Source organism: Equus przewalskii, chromosome 15, assembly GCF_037783145.1.
Source record: "Equus przewalskii isolate Varuska chromosome 15, EquPr2, whole genome shotgun sequence".
Classification (NCBI taxonomy): Eukaryota; Metazoa; Chordata; class Mammalia; order Perissodactyla; family Equidae; genus Equus; species Equus przewalskii.
In genome coordinates this window covers 63,856,776-63,880,392 of record NC_091845.1, presented here as the reverse complement: position 1 = coordinate 63,880,392, position 23,617 = coordinate 63,856,776, and the positions used below count along the sequence as shown (strand labels likewise).

At 37.4% G+C, this 23,617-nt stretch overlaps 1 protein-coding gene across 2 annotated transcripts in view; it reads left to right on the top strand.

Annotated features, from left to right (window-relative positions):
- The first annotated feature begins 1,699 nt into the window (after window positions 1-1,699).
- RAB5A (RAB5A, member RAS oncogene family) overlaps window positions 1,700-23,617 on the top strand; it is a 29,583-nt gene continuing 7,665 nt past the window's right edge. The window contains exons 1-2 of one of the 2 annotated variants that reach the window (XM_008532887.2): window positions 1,700-2,418; window positions 5,406-5,662. In XM_008532887.2, the coding sequence (XP_008531109.1) occupies window positions 5,500-5,662 (163 nt within the window). In that variant the 5' untranslated portion in view covers window positions 1,700-2,418; window positions 5,406-5,499. Of the gene's footprint in view, window positions 2,862-5,405; window positions 5,663-23,617 lie in introns of both variants that reach the window. The other variant, XM_070577512.1, reaches the window with a different exon arrangement.

Genomic DNA, 23,617 nt, shown 5'->3' with positions numbered 1-23,617 from the left:
CTCAAATGCAGTCCAGACAGGCAGTAATGGTGTTACAGGTGGAGAAAAAAAGGGAACAAAGACGTCAAAATGAGAACAGGCAGGTAACATTCTGGGAACACAGAGTACATTGGTATGATTAGGGCACAAAGCAAGAGTTTGGGATACACGGAGGCTATAGAAATAGAATGAAAGAAATGTGGGCTGGGACTAGAGCTGAAGAACTTTGGACTCTATTTAGCAAGTAAGGAGATACCACTGAACATTTTCGAGTAGCAGAGTGACTGGCTAAAGTGTAAAGAAAGGATTGAAAAGGCAGGAAGTGTGTATTAACTCCAGTTTATATGAGTACTACCAGGGCCCAGGCTTTGGGATTACATCTCAGATTTAGGGATTAGAGAATTTGGGGCCATAGAATGGACAATTGTTTATGAGAGAAAGGAGTTGAAGATTTTGCTCTTTCAAGTCCAGGTGACTGGGAGGCTATTAATACCAGTCACCAAGCAGGAGCAGGTTTGGGGTGGAATAGGTTTGGTTTTGGGCATACTGTTGACATGCCAAAACTGATGCAACATATCCTATTTCCTGATTCTTCCTGGGATTGTCCAAGAGGTATCACCATGACTAACATATCATATTGGAACCATCCCTTGGGGATAAAGTGCCACAGATACCATTTACGTATGACACATCATGCTCTTCTGCTTAGTAAATGGGGAGTTGATTGGAAAGACTGCCTACTCAAGGGTTCAAATCATCTTCGTTACACAATACTGACTGAGCACCCACAGGATACCTTACCCCAAGTACACATAGTAGGCAATCATTATTGACGTTCTCACAACGGGGCTATAAATGGTACACTGCAAACTGAAAAGTAGCTCTTATCCTGTGGGAAAATCAATTTAACATTCTACCAAATTACAGAAGGAATTTTTGTTTTGTTTTGTTTCAGATGCCTGGCCAGAGACTGTCTATTGTGTGAGATTTAACCAAAGAAGACTGTCTTATGTAGGTCTGCAGTGGAAGATAATTAAAGTCTTGGCTTGTCTTTCACTGCGCTCCTGCTTAAGCACTCATTCTGGAGCCAGCCTGCAGGTTAGAATATAATTTCATGACCAACTCCACGGTGATTTTGCACAAGTTACTCAATCTCTGTGCCTCATATTCTTTACCTGTAAAACAGGCAGGCCAAACTCATTAATTGCACAACCATGACTTAAGACTCCTGGCTGCCAGGCACTCTGCTAAACCGACGGCGATGAGGGCCACTTTGGGGAGTTAATATTCTAATACAGGGAGGCAGACGATGAAGTTAGTTTCAGAGCGAAAGCTTTAGTGTAAGAATAAAATGGAATAATTCCTGTAAAATTAAAAGGGACACTGAATAAACCTAGCTATTATTTTAGGATTTGCCCCTCCCCACCAGAAAGAGGTAAACGCTCAATAAAAGCAAGTTGTTATTTGAAAATTTCCCCGCCTAAAGACAACTTTAGGGATGCGGAGGGTCTCATCCTCTTCCCTGCAGTAAATTGCACCAGGTCGCCTTTACCGACCCAACCATCCCCAGGGACATGTTGGGGGGCTCTCTTACGGTAGAAAAGTTCCCTCAAAAAAGCCCCTTAGCGAGTAGCCACGGTTGGGGCGCTAGCAGGTGGGGTAAGGGGAACTGTGAGCTCATACGCACAGAGGGAACTTCGCCGCCCCACACAGGGGGCTAGGAACAAACCCAAGATGTGCGGGGCTTCCCCGAGAGCTGGGCGGCAATAGAGTTTCCCACCACCCCTCCCTCCAGAAGCCCGTGACCGCCGCCCAGATAACAATGGCGCCGATGGGGGCGGGACCGCCCGCGCCTCGGGGAGGGAAGAAGGGAGGGGGAAGGCGGCGGGACCCGAGCCCACCGCTCGGGAGTCACGTGACACTCCCTGCCCCGCCCCGCGAACTCGCCCAGGGTGGGAAGGCTTCGGGAAGGGGCGGGGGAGCGGATGGAGCGGTCGGACCGGCGACGAACGGAAGTGACGAAGAGGCGTAGCTGGCTACGTGCAGCGACGTGGCGGCGAGGCCGGCGCCGGGCGGCGGAAGTGGCTCCGGCGCTGGGACTTGAGTGTTTGTGTTTTGGTTCGCGAGGGAGCCGGCGGCCGGCCTGAGGGGAGGAGGCGGAGGAGGGAGGAGGAGGAAGAATCAGTCGGAACTCGAGCGCCGGCGGCGGCGGAGGAGGAGAAAAGAAAGAGGAAGGCGGAGCGGCGAGAGGCGGAGACGGAGCCCGACGGGGGCGGCACCACGGCAGGAGCCCCGCACCGTCCAGACTGAGGGGAGCAGCGCGAGGAGGAGACGCGCCGCCGCCGCCGTCAAAGCCCCAGCCTCAGACTCCTCTCGGACACGCCTGGGACCTACTGCTGGGAATCTCCAGGCCCGCGGCTCCGTGCGTTGCGGCCCCAGGTTAGCAAAGCGTCCCTCCCCAGCCCAGAGCGGGCCGGGACCCCAGGGGTCTCTGTGTGCGGCCTGGAGCCCCCCGCCCTTCTCTGTCGCGCGCGCCAGTGCCCGGGAGTGGAGAGCTGTGGAACCCGGCGTCTCGTCCCGCCGGCCTGGTGACTCATCCTCCCAGGGGCTCTGGAGACCAGGATTTGGGGACTGGCTGAGGGAACGACGGGTGTCACCCTCTTCCCTTCTCAAGATGGCGCCGTGAGAGAGCACTGGAGGCCGCGGTCCCGCCTGGCCCCTATCCTGGCAGTCCTGGGGGGTCCCAGCCAAGACCAGGCCAGGTTGAGGGCGGAGGACGGGAAGGATGGGCGGGGGCCTGGCGGGTGCTGCTTGTTCAGGCGGTCGGCGTCGGCTGTCAGGTGCTCAGGTGCTCTCCGAGGAGGAAGCGGGGCCTACGGCAGGTGTGCATTTGGGGAGCTCCGCCTACCTTCGACTTCCAGAGACTGGTAATGGGGGGAGGAGGCGGCCGGTCGAAATAGCTGTCTAGAGACTCTTGTCTCATCTCTGGAAGGTGGTGAACCGCAGCTTTAAAGAACTCGGGACAGCTAGGCCGCTGAACGCCCTCCGTGGGCAGAGACCATTAACCTGCACTGCCGTTCTGTTTCCTGGAAGCTGCTTGCCCCTCTGAGACTTGCAGGTTTTTTAAGCTCTGAACGTCATAATTCACATATTTGGTTTTTGTCTTTTGCTTAAGTGGAGTCACAGTGTTGAATCAGTTGCCTTTCACATAACTATTAGGAAACAAACGTGTGCGCCACTGTGATAATTTATTACAGCTCAGAAACTATTCCTCACGTAAAATGGGGATAATCATAGAAGCTCATAGGGTTGCTGTAGGCAAAATTCGTAGAATGGTGCTTGGCACAAAAGTGCCCAAGAAATGTTAGCTTCTGCTGTTATTAATACAATTGTGATCAAAGAGCACCCAAAAGGACTTTAACTGTGGAATACCAGTTATTTTCAAAAGATTAAAACTGCATATTTATGAGAAATCTTTTTCTTCAAGTTTTAGTAGTGAATACAAAATAAATGTTTTTTAATCTCAATGGTATGCTAACTGTATATTTGTAATTAAATATAAAAGGCAAAGCTACATTGTAATTTTTTAATGGGAATCTCATCTTTTCCCTGGAATTTTGGAAGTACCATGGAAATTCGGAGTATATTGTCCTTGATGAGTAATTCAGTTTACAACGGTTTTGTTGGTAACCAGACAATTGGGAAGTATTTCAATTGCTGTTTGTGTTCTAAAGGTGTGTTGGTGCATTTTCAGTCTACATGATATTCTATTGGTATTTGCTCATTATCTCATCAAAGGTCCATTTAATTGCCAATTTTCAAGACCTACTATGTGTTGGCCACTGTATTAGAGATCTTTTACATATGTTCTCTCATTTAATTCTTACAGCAGCTATGTAAGTTAGGTATTCCAGAAATAGAGACTTGGAAATTAAAGAATTTGCTCCAACAGAAATTGGTATAGCCAGCCAGGATTATATCCCTAAATCTGGTATGTTTTTAAGGAGGTGGCAGGATAGATATGAGGATTGTAGCATTTTTTCATTACAGAGAATTTTTTAAATATTCAGAGGTAGGGAGGATAGTATAATTAACCTATCACCTGACTTTAATTATCTTATGGCCAGTCTTGTTTTATTTATATCCCCATTGTTTGGAAGCAACTCAGACTTACTGCATCCGTAAATATTTCACTGTGTATTACTAAAAGATAAGGACTCTTCAAAGCTGCTATGTAGATAAGGCAGAAGTGATTTTATTGTCTGGGAGAATGTAAGATCTCATGGATATGTTTATCAATGAATTCATTGTCAAGAGGGATTCTTGTATAAACTCATTTCATGGGGAAGGCAAATTTCTTGTATGAGGTACCTAAATGAAACATGACAGTGATATTAGGGAGGGAATCATCAGATTTAATATTAGGAAGCCTATGATCAGGTTTTGATTAAAGATGGGCAAAAACTATTGTGATTGATTTGTAAATAGATTTGAAAAGAGTTCTTTAAATGTTAACTAATTTCTTTGAGATTGAAAATTAGCGTTGTTAGGTAATGATAAGAGAAGACATAGAAGTTGCCATTCAGGCTAGTTTTTCCTGAATGTGTTAAATAGAAAATAATGACATAGTTGTTAGCCCCCAAACTGCAGAAAAGTGTGACACTAATAAGCTCACCACATAGAGAACCATGTTAACACTTACGTGTAAAATGTACTTGAGCACATAAGGAAACAGTTTGAATTTTTTTAACCCCTAGACACACAAACTTGGAGGCCTAAAATATTTGTTGCTCCAAAATTACCATTAATTAAACAAAAACATGTAGCATTTAACAGAGGCCTTCAAATAATAATAGGCAACATTTATTGAGTTTTTACTATATTCTAGGATCTGTTCTAAGAGCTTTCCATTTATTAACTTAATTTTCCTCAAAACTATTTTAACCCAAGTCATCTGGCTCCAAAACCTGAACTCCTGAGTCACCTCTCAGGTTGCCTGGGTTTAAAACTCAGCTCTGTTGTAGTTCTGTCACAGTAACTATATGACCTCAATCAAGTTGTTTAACCTCTCTGTGCCTGTTTCCTTATTTTTAGGATTGTAATAATCTAACTTCATAGACTTTTGTTCAGTGGCTGTGTTAAGTATTTAAAACTACCTGGCACAAAGTTGAATCCTTAGTAAATGTTAGCTTTAAAAAATAAAAAAAAAGCCCCAAAAATTACAGCATGATTTTAGGCTTAAATCTCATCCCTTTACATTATTTCGTTACAAAGGTAGTGAATTAAACTAAATGGCATTCAATGTCCAGTAAAGGTTATAATTGTCATACAGTAATGTTATAGGCAAAATTTACTAAGGCGATTAATATTAGATTTTTGTTTTACTGATTTGCATATTTAATTAGTTCATATTTGTTTCTTTACAGGTTTTTTTCCCTCTAGAGAGAAAAACATTTGACACCTTGCATCCTGGAAGTTCATTTAAGAGACTGAAATTAGGGACTTCTTTCAAATTTGGACATGGCTAATCGAGGAGCAACAAGACCCAACGGGCCAAATACTGGAAATAAAATATGCCAGTTCAAACTAGTACTTCTGGGAGAGTCTGCTGTTGGCAAATCAAGCCTAGTGCTTCGTTTTGTGAAGGGCCAGTTTCATGAATTTCAAGAGAGTACCATCGGGGGTGAGATATTTTTTTTTCCCCTTTTTCATTTAATTCGATCATACATTGGTAAAAAAGATTTTACAGTTCCCATTGTGTGATGATGAATATTTAAATAGGTCACAAAGTGAAGAAAAGAGCTGTTCAGCCGACCTCAAGCTTTAAAATTTTTCTTGATTTTTGTTAAGATAACATCTTTTTGCATTTTGATTTCCTAGTTATCCCCAGGATGGTTGTATGAAAGGAAAATACAGATGCAAACATGAGTAGAATCAATGTCCCAAGTGATAGGATTTGATCTGGTGTCTATTTCTTGATAATGATTAGAAGCTTCTTCAAATTAATACATATTTGTCCTGAATTGCATTGACTTTAGAATGAATAGTAAAAATAGTAAAAGAGTTAACCTTAAAATTCTAATTCTAAATAACTGGACTATTAGTAAATTATACTGATTTGCAGAATTAACTAAATTGTATTAAACTTGTTTAAGAATGCTCCTAGGATAAGGAAAGAGAAAAGGTTAGTGATTAGTGGAGAAGGACATGAAAGGAAAATGGGACCTAGAGAGAAAGGTGAAATAAGAGGGGGAAGAAGTAAAGTAAGCACTGCACACAGTGCTTGTGGTAGGACTGAGGTGAGGGGAAGGCAAGACGTAAGAGAGGACACAGCCAACGGTGCAGTGTTGGGGATAGGAGATGGGAAATTAGGTGATTGAATTTAGACAAGGAAATCCACAACTATATCGCTATATAATTATATAGTGGGGCACACCAGCCCTTCTCTGGGCCTCAGTTTCATGTGTCAGATGAAGCTTTTGAATTAGATAATATCAGGAGAAACACACAGCTTTAAGATTCACAGTATTTTGCAAGGGGTGTGTAGTTAAAGCAGTACTATATTTTTTTACGTATATATGAATATATTTTAATCTCATACATTTAAAAAGTCAAACTTTTGAAATTCGTAAGACAGATACCCACTGGCATGTAGTAGCTGATTAGAATCCATCTTTCAGAAGCATAACTTCATGCAGTGCATTTAGTGTATGTTAAGTGGTGTCTCCACTTCAGTATAATGCTGATTGTCAACTGCTAACATTTGTGTATTGTGTTACAGCGTTACTGTTTCAGTGCTTTATGTTTTTTATAATGGATGAGCATCAAAAATGTGGTCCATATCATGGAGCTTTTATTTTGAGTCAGAAATCTTGATGTTTTAAAAAATTTTAATGAACAATATATTACACATTCTTTGTGGTTTTTCTCTTGATACATTTACATATATATCTGGTTTAGTAATGAAATACTACCTCTCAGGGTTTAGCCTCCAGAAAGCAAATTAGGTCAGAGCTAACTGGCCCACGTGGTAGGAAGAGTTTTAAAGACTGGTAGGTCATTTCTACCCACATTAAACTGGAGCAAAAAGTTAGTTGTTGTAACTACTTCTTGACAAATGATTGTCAGTGGCAGCATTTCCCAAAGTACATGTACATTCTAGGCTAAATACCTGGGCCAAATGGGTTTAGGGCTTGCTGTATGCTATCCTCACCCTGCTCCCCATTCACAGTACATATTAAAGTAGTGAAAACACTGAAGTATTGTAGTAAAGAACTTAATTCTTGGGAAACTTTGTCAGAGCCTCAGGAGCCTAAGACTAGAATTTTTGTTTTTGTTTTGGATATGTTGATCGTCTTCTAAGCTTCTTAATATTTTCTTAATAATACTCAATTAGAAGGATACTTGAAAGAAAAATTTAACCCCATATTAGTGCATCATAAATATACATATCCTCTGATATCTGTGTATGGATACGTATAATCTCCATTTCCATTTAATATCAGTTAGATTGTCTACGTTTCATTAATGAATTTTTCAAAAGGTTTTCTTTCCTACGTGTAAAGCTTCCTTAATATTTTTTACTTGTACAGATCAAGTCTAGCTTTTAAAACCAACTTTAAAAAGAATTTACATCCACATTTCTGAGTTAATGCTTATTCGGCACTTTTACCATGTTGACCACATATTACTATCTTTAGGAGGTATGACAGTGCCATTATAATTACAGCTATAAGCACTTTTTTGGGGGTTTTCTTAGAGATATAATTGACATAACGTTGTGTAAGTTTAAGGAGTAGACATGTTGATTTGATATGTTTATATAGTGAGCACTATTCTTTTATGCTCTTTGCTAACAGCTCTTCACCCTTAGGGACTATAATAGAGTCTAATCATTCAAGGATTTCAAGGTTTGAGCTATTTAATGATCAGCACCAAAGGTCTATAACTTGTAAGTAATATGTATTTTTGTTTCGGCTGATGTGTGGTAAGAGTTACCTAACAAATGAACCTGGCCAAATGTTTTGTATTTCATCTATTCTTTATTTTTTATTTGACTATTTATATCTAGTAATATTGGTTATGGTCTGAAGATCTCACTTAAAATTTTCATTTCTGTTTGATTGTGTTTTAAGATGGATATCGTATGCTGCACTCTTGAGTTTGTGTTTTCTAGAACCTTATATTCATCATGAATATCACAGTTTCTTCTTTAGTTTGTGTGGTTCTTCCTATACTACTTGATAGTTTCATTTAAGAATCTGTGTTGTCTCATTGTACAGGGCACCTTGCTCCTTGATCCTATAGCACTCATAATGAGATTAGGTAGGTAGGTGGTGGGTTGAGCACTTTGGGGACTTCTAGTTTATTTGTAGGGGTTTAAAGTCTGCATGACATTTTTGTTCCTGTTCTTTAAGACTAGCCCAGAAGGTTAGCAAGGAGCATTAGGCTCAGAGCATAGTCTTCTTTATTTGCTATTACATGTGGAGGTTCAGTAGGTCTTCAGTAAATGTTGGGTAATAGGGCTGGCCATCTTTCACTTAGCACCTTGAATACCTAAAGATTTCCAGTGAGTTCCTGTTGTCAAGAAAAACAATGTTTGTTTTTTAAGACATTTACATGATATTTATAAACAAATAGATCCTCAGTGTAAGTCAGAGCAAAATTAGAATGTACAATGAAAATAGCATGCAATCATTCAACCCTTTTTTTTCTTTTGAGAGATAAATGTTTGACACCACAGTTTAATTTTGTATGTACTGGTCATCAAAGAAATGTACTACATACTCTCAAATTTAGGTTATGGAGCTATATAGGAGAATATTAACAACATTCCCCTTGCTGGTACTGTAACTTTTGAGCTTTAGTTTAGAGGAATGGTTTTCAAAGGGTTCCCTCTTCCAGAAGCATCTGCATTACCTGGGAACTTGTTAAAAATGCAAATTCCTGAACCAGCCTTCGTGGCCTGGTTGTTAAAGTTCAATGCGCTCCCCTTCCGTGGCCTGGGTTCAATTCCCAGGAGTGGAACCACACCACTCATCTGTCAGTAACCATGCCGTGGCAGTGTCTCACATAGAAGAACTTAGAATTATATACAACTGTGTGATGGGGCTTTGGTAGGGGGGAAAAAAGGAGGAAGATTGGCAGCAGATGTTAGCTTAGGGTGAATCTTCTCCTGCAAAAAAAAAATGCAGATTTCTATATTGAAACAAAAACACTGGGTAGGGCCAGTAATCTTAAGTTTTAACAAGTCTTCAAGGTGATTCTGAGGCATGCTCAAATTTGAGAACCACTGCTTTGTGTGTTCTAAGTAGTCAATATTACATTTACACTAAAGTTGTTCTCCCATAAATAGTATGATTACTTTTTAGGATTTTGAAAAATATATTCATCCAACTGCTCCAGTTTGAGAATTACAGATATTATGTACTGCTTACATTGTATATTACCTTCCTACGAATCTGTTAACCTTCTAGGCCTCTGAGAGAAGATGGCCCCTTCTTTGTCCCATCTCTCCTCTGCCTTATCTTTACTAAGGGATTATCTGTTGTTTTCATTAGTCTGTACCAGTGCTGCTCCCCTTTATCACCCCAAGTAATGAAGCGCTGACTATATACTAAATTAATTAAAGAAATAAGTGCCTTGTTTTTTAAGCTACTTTCAGCAATTATTAACCCTAAGTAGAGTGCCTAAAGTAATTATTTCAGGGATGTTTTTACCAAAACAGCAAAGTTCATTCTACTACGTTTAACGTCCATCCAGTTTCCTTTCAGGGGGCTAGCAGGACTTGTTTTTCTATTCAGACTCAAAAACACCTGATGGGGGAAAAATTATTGTTAAAGTTAAGGAAAGGAAGACTGGTTTCAAAGTTATATTAACACTGTCTTTTACCTTACCAATTTGTGGCCAGGCCTTTCTCAAGAGTTAAGCATTGTGTTAAGAAAGGGGGCTGTATGTCTACATTGTTTGATTTTAAATTCTAGGTCCAGCACATACCAGCTACATGATTTGGGCAAGTCATACCCAGCTTTATTTTCCTCTTATATGAAATGGAAATAATAGTACCTAACTTGAAAGGTGTTTTGGTAAGGATTAAGTAAAAGTGTATATAAATTTCTTAACACAATGCCAACACAGGGTAAAATGCTTATTAAATGTTAGCTATTGCCACTACCATCACCATCATCATTTTTTTGCTGAGTCATTTTTATCACTGTTGATATTTTTATTGTATTGTCATGACATTGCGTTATTTTGGAATCATGACTATTCTACCTAGGGTATAGTATTTGATTTAGGATTTGACAATGTTAAAGAATTTTATGTCCAATTTTCTTCTCTTAGAAGGTAAAATTTCTCATTAAAAATTATAGAAAGAAATAGTATTCAAAAAAATTTATAAGCAAATACTTCCTAAAATTGAGTCTTTCTAAAAAGTTTTTGTGATTCATTCAAGTAGATAGCATGTGCATTTACAACTTTCTTAAAATTCTTTATGACAAATTCTTACTAATTTCCCCCCATTTATTGGTTTTCACAAAAGTGGTTAGTCATGTATATTACATTAAATGCATGCCACCAACATCAACTAAGTTATTTGTGGAAGTTTTCTCAGAGGGAGAAATTAAACAGTTAAATAGAATACTACCTGTATGTAGATATTAAAGTTGCTTCCTAAATTTCAAAGCATAAAGGCAGCCAGAAAATTTACATCTGAAGTTAAAAGTTAACTTGAAGTTAAAATTTAAGTCGAAAGTTCTTCCTCTAGTAGTAAACTTTCTACTGTTGCCCCTTGTTAGCCTTTATAAAGACTTATTTGTATAATTGTAATCTGTGCATTTGTTTACATGCCTTTATCTTTTTGCATCTGCACATTGTTTTCAGTTAAAAATACTTTTGAGAAAGGACAGAAGACCTAGAGGCAAAGCGAAAGAATATTATCTTTATGCATAATAATATTTCCATGTAAAAAGTAGTTGAGATAGATAGTAGTTCCTTCTCAGTGTTGAGATAGGTTATATTACTCAGAGAAGTTGGTAGAGATTTGATATTTTATGTCAGTTTATACCAGTTATGACCTAAAAAATTCTCTAATAATCTTCACATCAATTATTCTCCAATGTGCTAGTTTAAAATGTTATTTGTGGCTACTTAAGCATTGCTGTGAATTAGGAGTCACTAAGTTAAGTCCTAATCCTGGCACCCTTTTATAAACACTTATGAGAGCCCTGTTTACACATTTGTAAAATGAGAGGATTGAGCTAAGTAAGGATTCTTCTAGAGCAGACTTTCTTTTAAAGTGTGTGCTCGCCTCCACGTTAAACAGTGCAGTCAATACAATTTAACTTTTTGCCTCTTAAAATTTTTTCACAATTTGGGATCATGAGCATCAGTTTTTGCTCTATCTAACTTAATTCATTGATGCCCTCTGGTGCTGCCAAAATGTTCAGAGCTGTTGAGTAGAATGATTTTGCCGGTTAGCTCTAAGTATAACAAACTGCCTCTATCAATTCACTAATGTGCTTTTATTCTTTTATATGCTGGGAAATAAGATTATCAAGCTTCTCTAAAATTCATTTAATCAACAAATTTACCAAGCTCCTAACACTGTACTGAGTACTAGAAACCAAAGATGATCTCATGGTTTAGGATCGGAGACAGACTGAGTACACATAAAGTATGAAAGGTGATAATATACCACTTTTTAAATTAATCCTAAATTTTCCAACTGATCTTACTGTTTTTGTTTATTATATATATCCCAAAAGAGGATATACAGAAAAAAGAAGTGTATTCTCAATTACATACTGAAGAAATCTGTAAGTTCACATAAGTTTTGGTACATGGACCTTATGACATCTGTTTTGGCTGCCTTCCTGTTCTTCGCTCTGTTCTGAATATTTAAGGTTTCCGGATAATTGACCTTTTCATAGACACAGTGAGAGGCACATAAAAGACACTTGGTTTTGAAGGATATTTGGGGAGTATAGTGGGGTGGGAAGCTTTTTTAAAATTTGCTTTTAATAGAGTAAGAATTCTGACGATAAAAATATAAGGAGCTATGTTTTTGAAAAATGTTTCTTCTCCCCTTTTGGGTCTTATGCCATAGTAGTTTGATGTTTCTTATACGTGATCTTGCTTATGATGCATGCTGAATTAATTTATCATAGGATAACATCTTTTGGATTCATCATTGAGAGAACCTTTTGTTAGCAAGCCTCTTGGCAGAAGAGAATGGGAATACATAAGAGTGAGAAAAGCAATAGGAGTAATTCCAGAGGTTTTTGAGTTTTCATCATTGGCTATCTTGATGTAAACGTGAACTCTAGCTACCAAATTGCTAAATTCCTCAAGATGAGACTGAATGTTACTGAAGTTGCATATTGAGTTTTGAAAATAAGAAATAATCTTTAGTGTTTTACAAGTGTTGCGAAACAGTATTTGAAGTAAGTGTTGATGAAGAGCATTCACTCTCTTTTCAACGTAATATAGGTGAGGAATGGTACAAGTAAGAAGAGGAACCAGTCATTCATGTATTTTTAGCCTCTTGTTTCCACAATTGAAGATAGCAAGTGCTCTTTGGACTCAAAAAGAAGAGAGTAGGGGCTGGCCCAATGGTGTAGTGGTTAAGTTTGCACTCTTCGCTTTGGCGGCCCGGGGTTCACAGGTTTGGATCCCAGGAGCTGACCTACACATTGCTTATCAAGCCATGCTGTGGTGGTGTCCCACATATGGAGGAAGATTGGCACAGATGTTAGCTCAGGCACAATCTTCCTCAAGCAAAAAGAGGAAGATTGGCAACAGATGTTAGCTCATGGCCAGTCTTCCTCACCAAAAAAAATAATAATAATAATCTGATGATATGGGACTCTAGTCACTATGTAATTATTGGACACCTTCAGCGTTTCTCAGTAAAAAAAATAGTTCGTCTTTGCATAAAACTGGAGCCAGAAGGTGTTCCACTTAGTTGTTATCAGTTCTATTTGAGGTGCAATGTAAATGTATCTTGGACATGTAAGTGACTTTAATATTAGAGGGCTTGAATTTAACAAATCCTAACTTTCTCATCTATTGCATTCATAAATAATTTGTAATTTTAGAAAAATATGACTTCTAGGACATACAGGGTAATTTTAAGGCAGTTTGTAAGATAATTTTTAAATGGTTGCATGTTATGTGGTGCAGTCTTAGAACTTATATGGCATTTTTACAAGTTTCATCTGGACCTTACCATGGCTATATGAGGAAATACTGATTTTACAGATGAGGAAACTAAGGCAAGAAAAGTGATTTGCCTGAGGTTTTGCAACTAAATGGCAGCTGGGATTAAAGAGATCTTTCTTCGATGCCTCTTGTATTCTGGAATTGATTTTGTGTGTGTGAATGTGTATATATATAGATTTTTTTCCCAAATTGCTAGAGAGACTATCAGACTAGAAAATCTGGTTCAAAGTTAGAGTTAATGTATGCATGACAGAAGCATTCTGTTATAAAATGTGTAGTACTTGATAGATATGGACCCCCATAGAGATTACAAGGAAAAGAATATGAAAGTATTTTGAAATAAACATTCAGATCACCCGTATGCCAAAATTACCACCACTGTGTTCATTGTTATGCCATATACAGGTGTACTTTTAAAATTTTTATTATTTCATTAATTTGTTCTTGTGTGTCAAAATTCAAATTGAAAAGATTTACATTGAAAAGTCTCCCTCCCATCTTCTCCTACCCCACTCAGTTCTTTTCCCCAGAGACAATGTTATTTTGTTGTATATCCTTGCAAAGTTACTATTACATTCAAATCTATATGGTTCTCTCCCCCTTTTTATGCAAGTTGAAGCATATCAGACCTACTGTAATATGTCTTATATTTTTTACTTTAATACTGTTCCAGTTATCTGTTGCTCAGAAACAAGTGACCCTAATACGTAATGATTTAAAACAAAATCATTTTATGATCTGTCATGGTTCTGGGAGTTGAGTAGGCTTAGTAGGTGGTTTTCTGATCTCTCATGAGTTGCAGTCAGCATGGGGCTAGAATCATCTCAGTATATCTGGCAGCTGATGCTGGCTCTTGGTTGGGACTTCACCTAGGGCTGTCAGCCACGACACCTACATGTGGCCTTGCTACCTGGCTTGGGTTTCCTCACAGCATGATGACTGGGTTCAAGGATGAGTGTCCCAAAAGTACCTGGTGGAAGCTGGGTGGCCTTTGATGACCTCGCCTCAGAAGTCATATAAGTAGCATCGATTACAATCTAGTCACAGGCTCGCACAGATTTGAGGGAGAAGTGTCAATGTCATATTGTAAGAAGAATGTGGTGTGGGAGATCTTATTGCAGCCATCTTGGAAAATACAATCTGCTGAAGTTTTGTCTATATCATGTTATGAAGAGCATCGTCATTTTTCTTGGTTTTATCAGTATTCCATACATGGAACACATTGATATATATTTTAATCAGTTCTCTAGTTTTGGATTTGCACATTGTATTTTTGACTGTTAACAGTGCTGCAGTGAATAATTTAATTCATAGTCATTTCTCACATATTTTAAGTATTTGTGTAGTATAAATTCCTTAACTTGATTGCTAGTTCAAAGGGTATATAGTTTTGTAAATCTGATAAATTTTTCCAGACTTCCTCCAACCAGCAATGCATAGAAAACCTGTTACCCTGCACTCAAGGTGTTAGCATACTTGTAGATCTTTGCCATTCTTATATGAATGGTTCCTTGCGTTTTTTGTTTTTTCTCATATTATGAGCAAAGTCAAGCATCTTTTCTTATTGTTTACTTTCTCTGCAAACTATAACTTCATAATATTTTTATATAGATGCATTTATAATGGTCAAACTATTGTGTTCCGTTTCATTTATTAATGATAATCATTCTCAATACCTCTGTATTATATTCATGTTTATTTTAGTAATTGGTAATCTCGTCTTATTTTTCAATCATACCCTTATTGTTGGACATTTAATGTTTGCAGTTTTGTATGCTGTTTTAGGTTAACGTGTAATGGTGGATATTTTCTTGGAACTTTTTTCCCTCTGGACTTATTTCTGTAAGTTCAGTTTCTAGATGTGGTTATTAAACTGAAAGTAATTTTATCTAATGATTATGGGATTAAAAGGATTCCAGTCTTTTCATCACTTTTTTCCTCCTTTAGAGTTGCTGCTAATATCTTTGGGCATTGCTTGGCATAGATAAATATATTCTGGGATTACGGGTTTCCCGTAACTGATACTCTGCGGGTTAGAGTCTTCCCTGTCACTTCTTTTTGTTTTGACTTGCCCTTTTCTATTCCTGCATCGTAAAATTCTCAGATATTAGAACTTTTAAGTTCACTTAGTGGATAGGCTTATTGCTAAGCATTAAAGAGTCACTTTCAAGGCCTGTAATGTTTTAAAGGTCTGGGAGATTCCCTTGAGGCCTGGGAAGCATTAAGTTCTGGGTTCTTGAACCAGAAGGAGAAAGGGGTATCACTAATGAGAAGAGGGAAGCAACTTCTTTGCAAAATAGCCTAGGCACTATCCTTGCACATTATCTTTGCTTTCCTGTAGTTTGAAAATGATATGCTTAGGTGTAGATTTTTCAGCATTTATCTTACTGGTGTTCTCTGAGCTTCCTGGATCTGTAGTTTGATGTCTGGCATTAATTTGGGGATATTCTCAGTCACTATTGTTTCAGATATTTCTTTTGTCTCCTTTCCTCTCCTTCTGGTATTCCCATTATGAATATATTACAGCTTTTGTTGTTGGCCCACAGTCTTGATATTCTGTTCTGTTTTTTTTTTCTTTTTTTATCTTTGTTCTCTTCATATTTCAGTTTTGGAGGTTTCTATTGATACATCCTCAAGGTTTGAGATTCTTTCCTCAGCCATGTCCAGTCTTCTGATAAGCCCATCAAAGGCATTCTTCATTTATCTTACAGTGTTTTTGATCTCTGGCATTTCTTTTTGGTTCTTCCTTAGGATTTTCATCTCTGCTGACGTTGCCCATCTATTTTTGCACATTGTTTTCTTTATCCATTAAGGCCCTTAGCACATTAATCCCAGTTGTTTTAAAATCCCAGTCTGATAATTCCAACATCCCTGCCGTGTCTGGTTCTCTTGCTTGCTCTTTGTTTTCACACTGCTTTTTTCTTTTTAGTATGCCTTGTAATTTTTCTTGCTAGTGCGGCTGCAATAAATAGGCCTTTAGTAATGTGGTGGAGAGTTGTAGGATGAGAGGAAGCATTCTATAGTTCTATGCTTAGGTCTGACTTTGAGTGAGCCTGTGTGGACAGTGAGCTTCAAAAGTGCTTGTCAGATTTTTTCAACCCCCTTAGATGAGAGAGGGAGGCTAGAGTGACTGGAGTTCGATATTTCCCTTCTCCCATATGGAAGGCTACAGCTGGTTGGAGTTGGATAGTCCTTCCCCCAGGTCATTTAGACTCTGATAATCCCAGTAGGTTATGCTCAGATTAACTAGTTGCTTCTGAGGGCAGGCCTTATTAAGAAGAGAGTGGTCTGGGTTATTTCAAAATGGTTTCTTTTTGCCTCACCCTGCTGGAAGCACAAGGGCATTTTTCTGTGGTATTTACTGTGAGAACCTGATCAAGTTCCTGGAGGTAAGACTCAACAAAAGCATGATGACCTACCTATCACTGGGTTCCCTTGGAGTTTTTAACTCAGACTTGTCCACACCTAATCTCCAGCAATTTGTCTCTTACAGTTTGGATTTTCCTACTCTGGCACTAGTTTCTTCAGGTTTCTGCTCTGAGATGTGATTTTTCTGTATCTGTCTGTCTCTCCAATTTTGGGGCAGCAGATTGTCTTGTGACCTCACTTCTCTTACAGATCTAAGAATGGTTGTTAATTTTTCAGTTTGTTCAGCTTTTTACTTGTCAGGATGGAGTGGTGACTTCTAAGCTCCTTACATGCAGAACTAGAAACTGGAAGTCATCTTTTCTTGGCACAGTATAGAAATTTAATAAAGTGCTATTTAAACTATTTAATAAAGTATCTCTTGTCCATAGATAAAATGTCTTTCATAGACATATATCACTTAAAGCCAAATTAATTTCATTAACCTTTTCTCTGATATTTGTTTGGGAGATTTGTCTGGTACTAGTTAATAACTTGTAACAAACTCTCCCCTCTCTCCCATTTCTTTACCTTTCCTGTACTGTGTGCCTTCATTCTGCTTCCCAATTCAGTATTTGATACATCTATGTTGTATAAATCTAGTGTAGTGAGTAAAGACTTTATAAGGATTGTGCCCTTGATGGAGTAACCACAGACTGTTAGCCTTGAAGGTTCAAATACTGGTTTTATTAGTTCATTCTAGGGTGATCAGGTTTGGGGTACCAACTTAATACTAACCAAATTCCTAAGACTAATTTTAAAACAATGCATTAGTGTATTATCAGAAATAGTAGTATGATCAGCTGGTGACATGTGACTAGCTTATGTCCTAGCAGTGGATTCCCTTAAGGAGAGTTGATGTCCTTTATGAGTAACGGTCAAGCTATGATAGTAAAAAAAGCATATTGACTTACCTTAGCCTTGGATTATTTCTGAACAAATTACATGAATTAGTCTTTTTAAAATAATACCTTTCCCCTAGACAATGTTGGAGAAATACTGATTTTTATTCTTTGCTTCATTTTGCTTGACTTCATGCAGACTATTCCCTTTGTATCATTAGTATTTTGCAAGATTGTAGTTCGTTTGACAATAATTACCTTTAGATGTTGCTGAATGTTTTTTGTTGTGGTAAAATATGCATAATATAAAATTTACGGTTTTAACCATTTTTAAGTGTACAGTTCTGTGGCATTAAATACACTCACATTGTTGTGCAACTATTACCACTGTCTGTCTTCAGAACTTTTTCATCTTTTCCGGCTGAAACTCTGCTCATTAAACAATCACTCCCTATTTCCCCCCACCACCACCACCTATGGTAAATACTATTGTACTTTTTGTCTCTATGAATTTGACTACTCTAGGAACCTCATAAAAGAGAAATTATACAATATTTGTCCTTTTGTGACTGGCTTATTTCACTTATTATGTCACCAAGGTTCATCCATATTGTAACATGTCATTCATTCTTTTTTAAGGCAGAATAATATTCCATCATCTATATGTACCACATTTTGCTTATCTATTTTTCCTTCATTAGACTCCTGGGTTTCTTCCGTCTTTTGGCTATTGTGATTCTGCTGTGAACAGTGATTTACAAATAATCTGTTCAAGTTTCTGCTTTCAAATCTTTTAGGTATATATCAGAAATGGAATTGCTGGATCATATAGTAATTCTGTGTTTAATAACTTTGAAGTCTCTATACCGTTTTCCACAGCAACTGCACCATTTTACATTCCCACCATCAATGCACAAGGGTTCCAATTCCTCCACATCTTTGCCAACTCTTGTTATTTTCTGTTGTTTTAATAATAGCTATCTTAATGGGTGTGAAGTGGTATCTCATTGTGTAATTGATTTACATTTTCCTAATGATTAGTTATGTTGAACATCTTTTCATGTGCTTCTTGGCCATTTGTATATTTTCTCTGGAGAAATATCTATTAAAATCCTTTGCCCATTTTTTAATTGGGTTGTTTGGTTTTTTGGTGTAGCTAATTTGGAGTTCTTTGTAGATTCTGGATATCAATCCTTTATGAGATGCACATAGCTTTTTAAGAATAAATACTATATGATTAATGTTTATAGATCATGTCATGATGGATTTACTTTTGGGAATATTGCCATCTTTTTAGATGTTAGCTATATAGTAAATTTTTTTACCTTGTTGCCAGGCTTTTGGAATATTTTCTGTTTGGGTTTAGACACTGTGTATGCTTTCCTCTCTGCCCTAATCTATTTTTATCCCCTTTTTTCTCTTCTTCCTTGTATTAATTGAAATATAACTCTTCCCTGTATGTCTGGTGTTTTTTGCTGCCATAGTCTACTGGGTACTCCCCCCGTACACATACACAATTTTAATGAGAAATGAAAATGGCCTCAGTTTTTATTTTGCCTGTTGTCAGCTCTAGACCATCCATATATTCTTCTCTGTCTACAGTTTTATCATTTGAAGTCAGTGCTCATCTGTCTGAGAAAATCTGTTATGTTAGATTACTGCTGTTGATACTCATTTTTCCAGCAAACAAATGTCTAGCTTCACTGATAGCTTTGGTACCTGGTTCTTGATGCTACTTGGTTGATTCCTGCTGTCCTTTTCCCTGATTGGATATTCATCTTGAAGTTTAATCAAGATTCACTGAACTCATTCATTGAATTCTGGCTCTAAAAACTTGCTTACCGTACACATCACTTCCAAACAATCTCTGATTTGGATTTTATGATCATAAGTGACCCTGATCTACTTCTGAGATCTTGAACAAGGCCCTTTCCTTCTCTAGCAACTATATCCTTTACTTTTCAGTTTTAATAGGGCCTCAAATCCACTACTTCTGGGAGTTTTATGTAAGGGAGAATACTCAGTCATGATCCTACTGTGGGGACACTACTGTTGTTTTAGTTTCTTCTGTCTTTTCTATTCACGTTTTTACATAGATGTACCTTTTCCCCACCCTGAATTTATATACTTTTTTTACTTTTTGGCAGTTAAATAGGTCATTTTATAACCATTTTTAATTTAATTGTTAATTAATAACTTGCCAAGCCACCAGTACCTTTTCATTTATACATGTAGGTTGTTTCTAATTGTTAAATACAAAAATTCTTTGAGCATGAAGATTTGTTCTCCCCATTTTCCTGCCCCCACCCCCCCTTCCATCTTTTGGAGATTCTCTGAGGTATTACGTTAACAGGTATCAGCATTTTCATGGCTTTGCCACGTTGGCAAAATTATTTCCAAAACAGTTATAAAATATCACCAGCAGTGAGTGAGTGTTTGCCACACTCTCTTTTTTATTTTTTCATTTTGCTAAGTTAGAAGATAAAACGACTATTTTTGCTCTGAGGATGATTTTGTTGATTCCTTGTGATGTTGACTTTTTTTTAATGTTATATTCCTTTTGTGAATTTTCTTTATACATTTATCCTTGATGCTTTTGTAGTTTTCTTAAGATTTATATGAACTTTCTACATGCTAAAAATTAATCTCTTAACATCCACTGTAGAAATTTTCTTAAATGTGTTCACCCCTGTGTTTTGAGTATATGGTACACGTTTTGCAGACTTAAAGTCTCAAATTTTTGTGTAATCAAACCTAGTTGTCTTATGTAGGGTTTTTGGTCAGTTCTAATAAAGTAATTCTTTCCTATCAAATTTGATAAATAAGTTGAGGGTTGGGGTGGTATTGCTTCCTTGGTTTTTCTCTTTTTCACCCTTCTGTTTAATTCATGTAGAATCATTTTAGTTGATAGTTTAACCTTTTTTTTTTCTCAGTTGTTAACCTTTGGTTAATGCTGTTGACTTGGATATTCTTGCCCTTGCCTAGTGTATTGCAGTGTCTTCTCCTTGCTTATTATTATTAAGGTCTTAAACATTGTAGGCCTTCGGATGTGCAGATTTAACATTTACAGTTTCAGCTCTTCTCAGCTGACCCCAAGGTCTGTGATTCAGTAATTTGCAGTCTTGCTGAGACTGAAATGTTACTTGCTTGCTGCCAGGCTTGCAAATAGGAATTGATCATGTAGCTCAAAGAGGGAGCCTATTAGACAGGCCAGCACCCGCATCTCAACGCAGCTTTGTTTTTCTCTACTTGTCGTCGCGTACACAGTAACTCTCGAAGTGATAAAAGCTGTTTCTTTGTGAAATATGGGCCCGAAAAGAAAACCAACTGCTAGTGCTGGTGATGGAAGTGAAGAGAAAATGAAGAGGTCTAAGAAAGTGATGGTTCTTAGCCAGAAAATAGACGTTTTGGATAAATTAAAGTGGTTTTGCAGATTCAGGTAAGTTTGTGGTTGGTTAATGTTGTATTGATGTGGTAGTTTATATTTTGAGTGCCACAATTTATTTTTATAACTTTATTAATAACTAATAATGTATTTTTAGAAGCACTAAGGATTTGAAGGTGTCAGCTATACTTCACTGAATTTTATGGGGGAAGTTAAAAGCTGTAGTAGTATTTGAGAACTTGAGAACTTTGGGGAATCACGAAGGTCTTTTGGTATATAATGTTTATAACAATAGTTATCCTATTCCCATAATGTTTCTGTCCTTGTGGCATTACAACACTTTTAATTGTTTTAGTGTGTTATTGATGTAGCCTTAAATTCGTTCCCCTGGTCTCTAATATTGGTCTTTTTCTCCTCTTCCAAAATTATGCTCTGTTTATCATACCAGATGAACAACAGTACAATGTTATCAAGTTAAAAAAATCTTGATGGTATTTTGTTTGAGATTTTGTTAGTTATATAATAACTTGAGTAGAGGCCTTTTGAGATACCTATTTTTTTCCATTTGGGAACTGTCTGTCTTTTCAAATATTGTCTAAAGTAGTCCAATACACTTATCTTTTATGAATTTCTTTTAGCAAACATTTTGAACATTTTTATGAACTTGGGTTTATATTAGATGTTGGGTGTGGAGAAGAATAGATAATAGTAATTTTTCGAGGAACTCCCACTCTAGGAGAATAAAAAGATAATATAAGCCAGTGATTGTACAGTGTGAAACATGTTATTGCACAGGAAACTCCGGGAGCAGAGAGGTAGGAGCTACTAAATAGAGTATGATGGAGGATGGTTTCTAAGAGAGGTTGAGGAGTGAATTGATTGTTCTTGTTTTTTGTTGATATGATTGGAATCCATTCTCCCCCATCATAAGGCTGAAAACCTGGTTATTGCCAGTGTATTGTAAGGCTGTTGACTTTGATCTGTTCCAGCCAATTTAAAGAACTCATTATTATCTGCTTTATTTTAGCTGATGCCTTTGGATTTTCATGTCAGTCTTTGTTTCCAAATATGGCTTTTTCCAATATTTTATTACTTTTATTTTAAGGATATCTGAAATGATACTAAATTATGGTGATAGTGGATGTTCTTATTTGGTTTCTAGATTTAGAGAGACTGCCTAAGAGCTTTGCTATTAATAAGCAAAATGCTGATTTTAGACTTAAGGATGGAACGGACACTTGATAAATTTTAAGGAGGAATCCTATGTGTATATTAGGAATGGATATTGACTCAAATGCCCTTTTGTAATTTATTTAAATAATACTTGATTTTTCTTTTTTAGCCTACTGGTGTAATAGCTTTGTATTTCTGAGAGAATCTCTACTTGACATGGGCTGTTGTTTTTTTAATATATTTGTTGGGATTTCTTTACCTGTATTTATCATTTTTGTACATGCATTTATTAAAAAGATTGATGGCCTTTTGCAGTATCTTGAACTGGTTTGAGAATTAGATTGTATTTATTTTAAGGCAGCATAACTAATAGTTACTTCCCTGAGCCTAGATGATCTGTGGAAGTGTAAATGATTGGTTTTACTAGCGGTGTACTTTGTGACCGTAGAAGAGATAAAGCAAACACTAAATGCAAATTATAATACACATTTTTTCAAGTTGCATCAAAATATACTTGAGAAGACAGGCTTATGTTTTGTGATCCATTCCTTTACTGTTTTCCCTTTTATTGAAAAAGGAGTACTGTCTTAGAGGCTTAATTTTATTTGTTTAAAAATATTTTTTGATTCTACAGGAGAACTTTTCATGAAAAGAGGGAAAAAGTGACATAATGCTTTCTTGGTATTCTTTACCATAAATATAGGATTTTAGAAAATGGGTATTTCTGCTAATGATGTATAGTAAAAGAAGTGACTAGCCCCTTGTGAGAATTCAGAGAATTCACAGAACTATTAATTAGAATTTAGCTCAAAAGAAAAACATTTCCACTTGTGATTTTTGCAAAATTGAGATTATAGTTGCTAATATTAAAGCCAGCAACCAGTTGGCCTAATAACAATGGCATGAAAAATATTATATCTAATATAGAAGAGATATAATATTTAATTAGACTTGGCTTATTCTGCACATGTCATGTTAACTAGTGAATCTCTTATGAAATATTGACGTCACTAGATAAACTGCTACTATTTACAGAAATAGATCCTAATTCTTTTGCATCATAGGACAGAGTTCTGGAAAATTTTATAACTTAATTCTGTGCCAATTTGGGAGAAGGAGTTGCATACCACAGCCTGAGCTGAAAGGAAAAGGGAAGAGCATACCAATTAATGATGAGTGATAGAGCCGTAGGGGTTTAACTACCAAAGCCAATGAACAAAAGAAACTGTGAGGTCTCGTTACTGTTGGCCAGCATTCTGCTAGAAATGGCTGTGTTGTAGGTCTTGTTCATAAGTATTTTTAGTGCAGCTAGCTACGATTAGAAACTTACTCTATTAGTTGATTTTTTTGCCCCCTGGTACATAGTTGTATATTCTTCGTTGTGGGTCCTTCTAGTTGTGGCAGGTGGGATGCTGCCTCAGCGTGGTTTGATGAGCAGTGCGACGTCCACGCCCAGGATTCAAACCAACGAAACACTGGGCTGCCTGCAGTGGAGTGGGCGAACTTAACCACTCAGCCATGGGGCCAGCCCCATCTATTAGTTGGTATTTTGAAGTTCAGTTCACTTGATTATAACCTACTTTTTATGAACCAATTTCTTGTTTTTCAT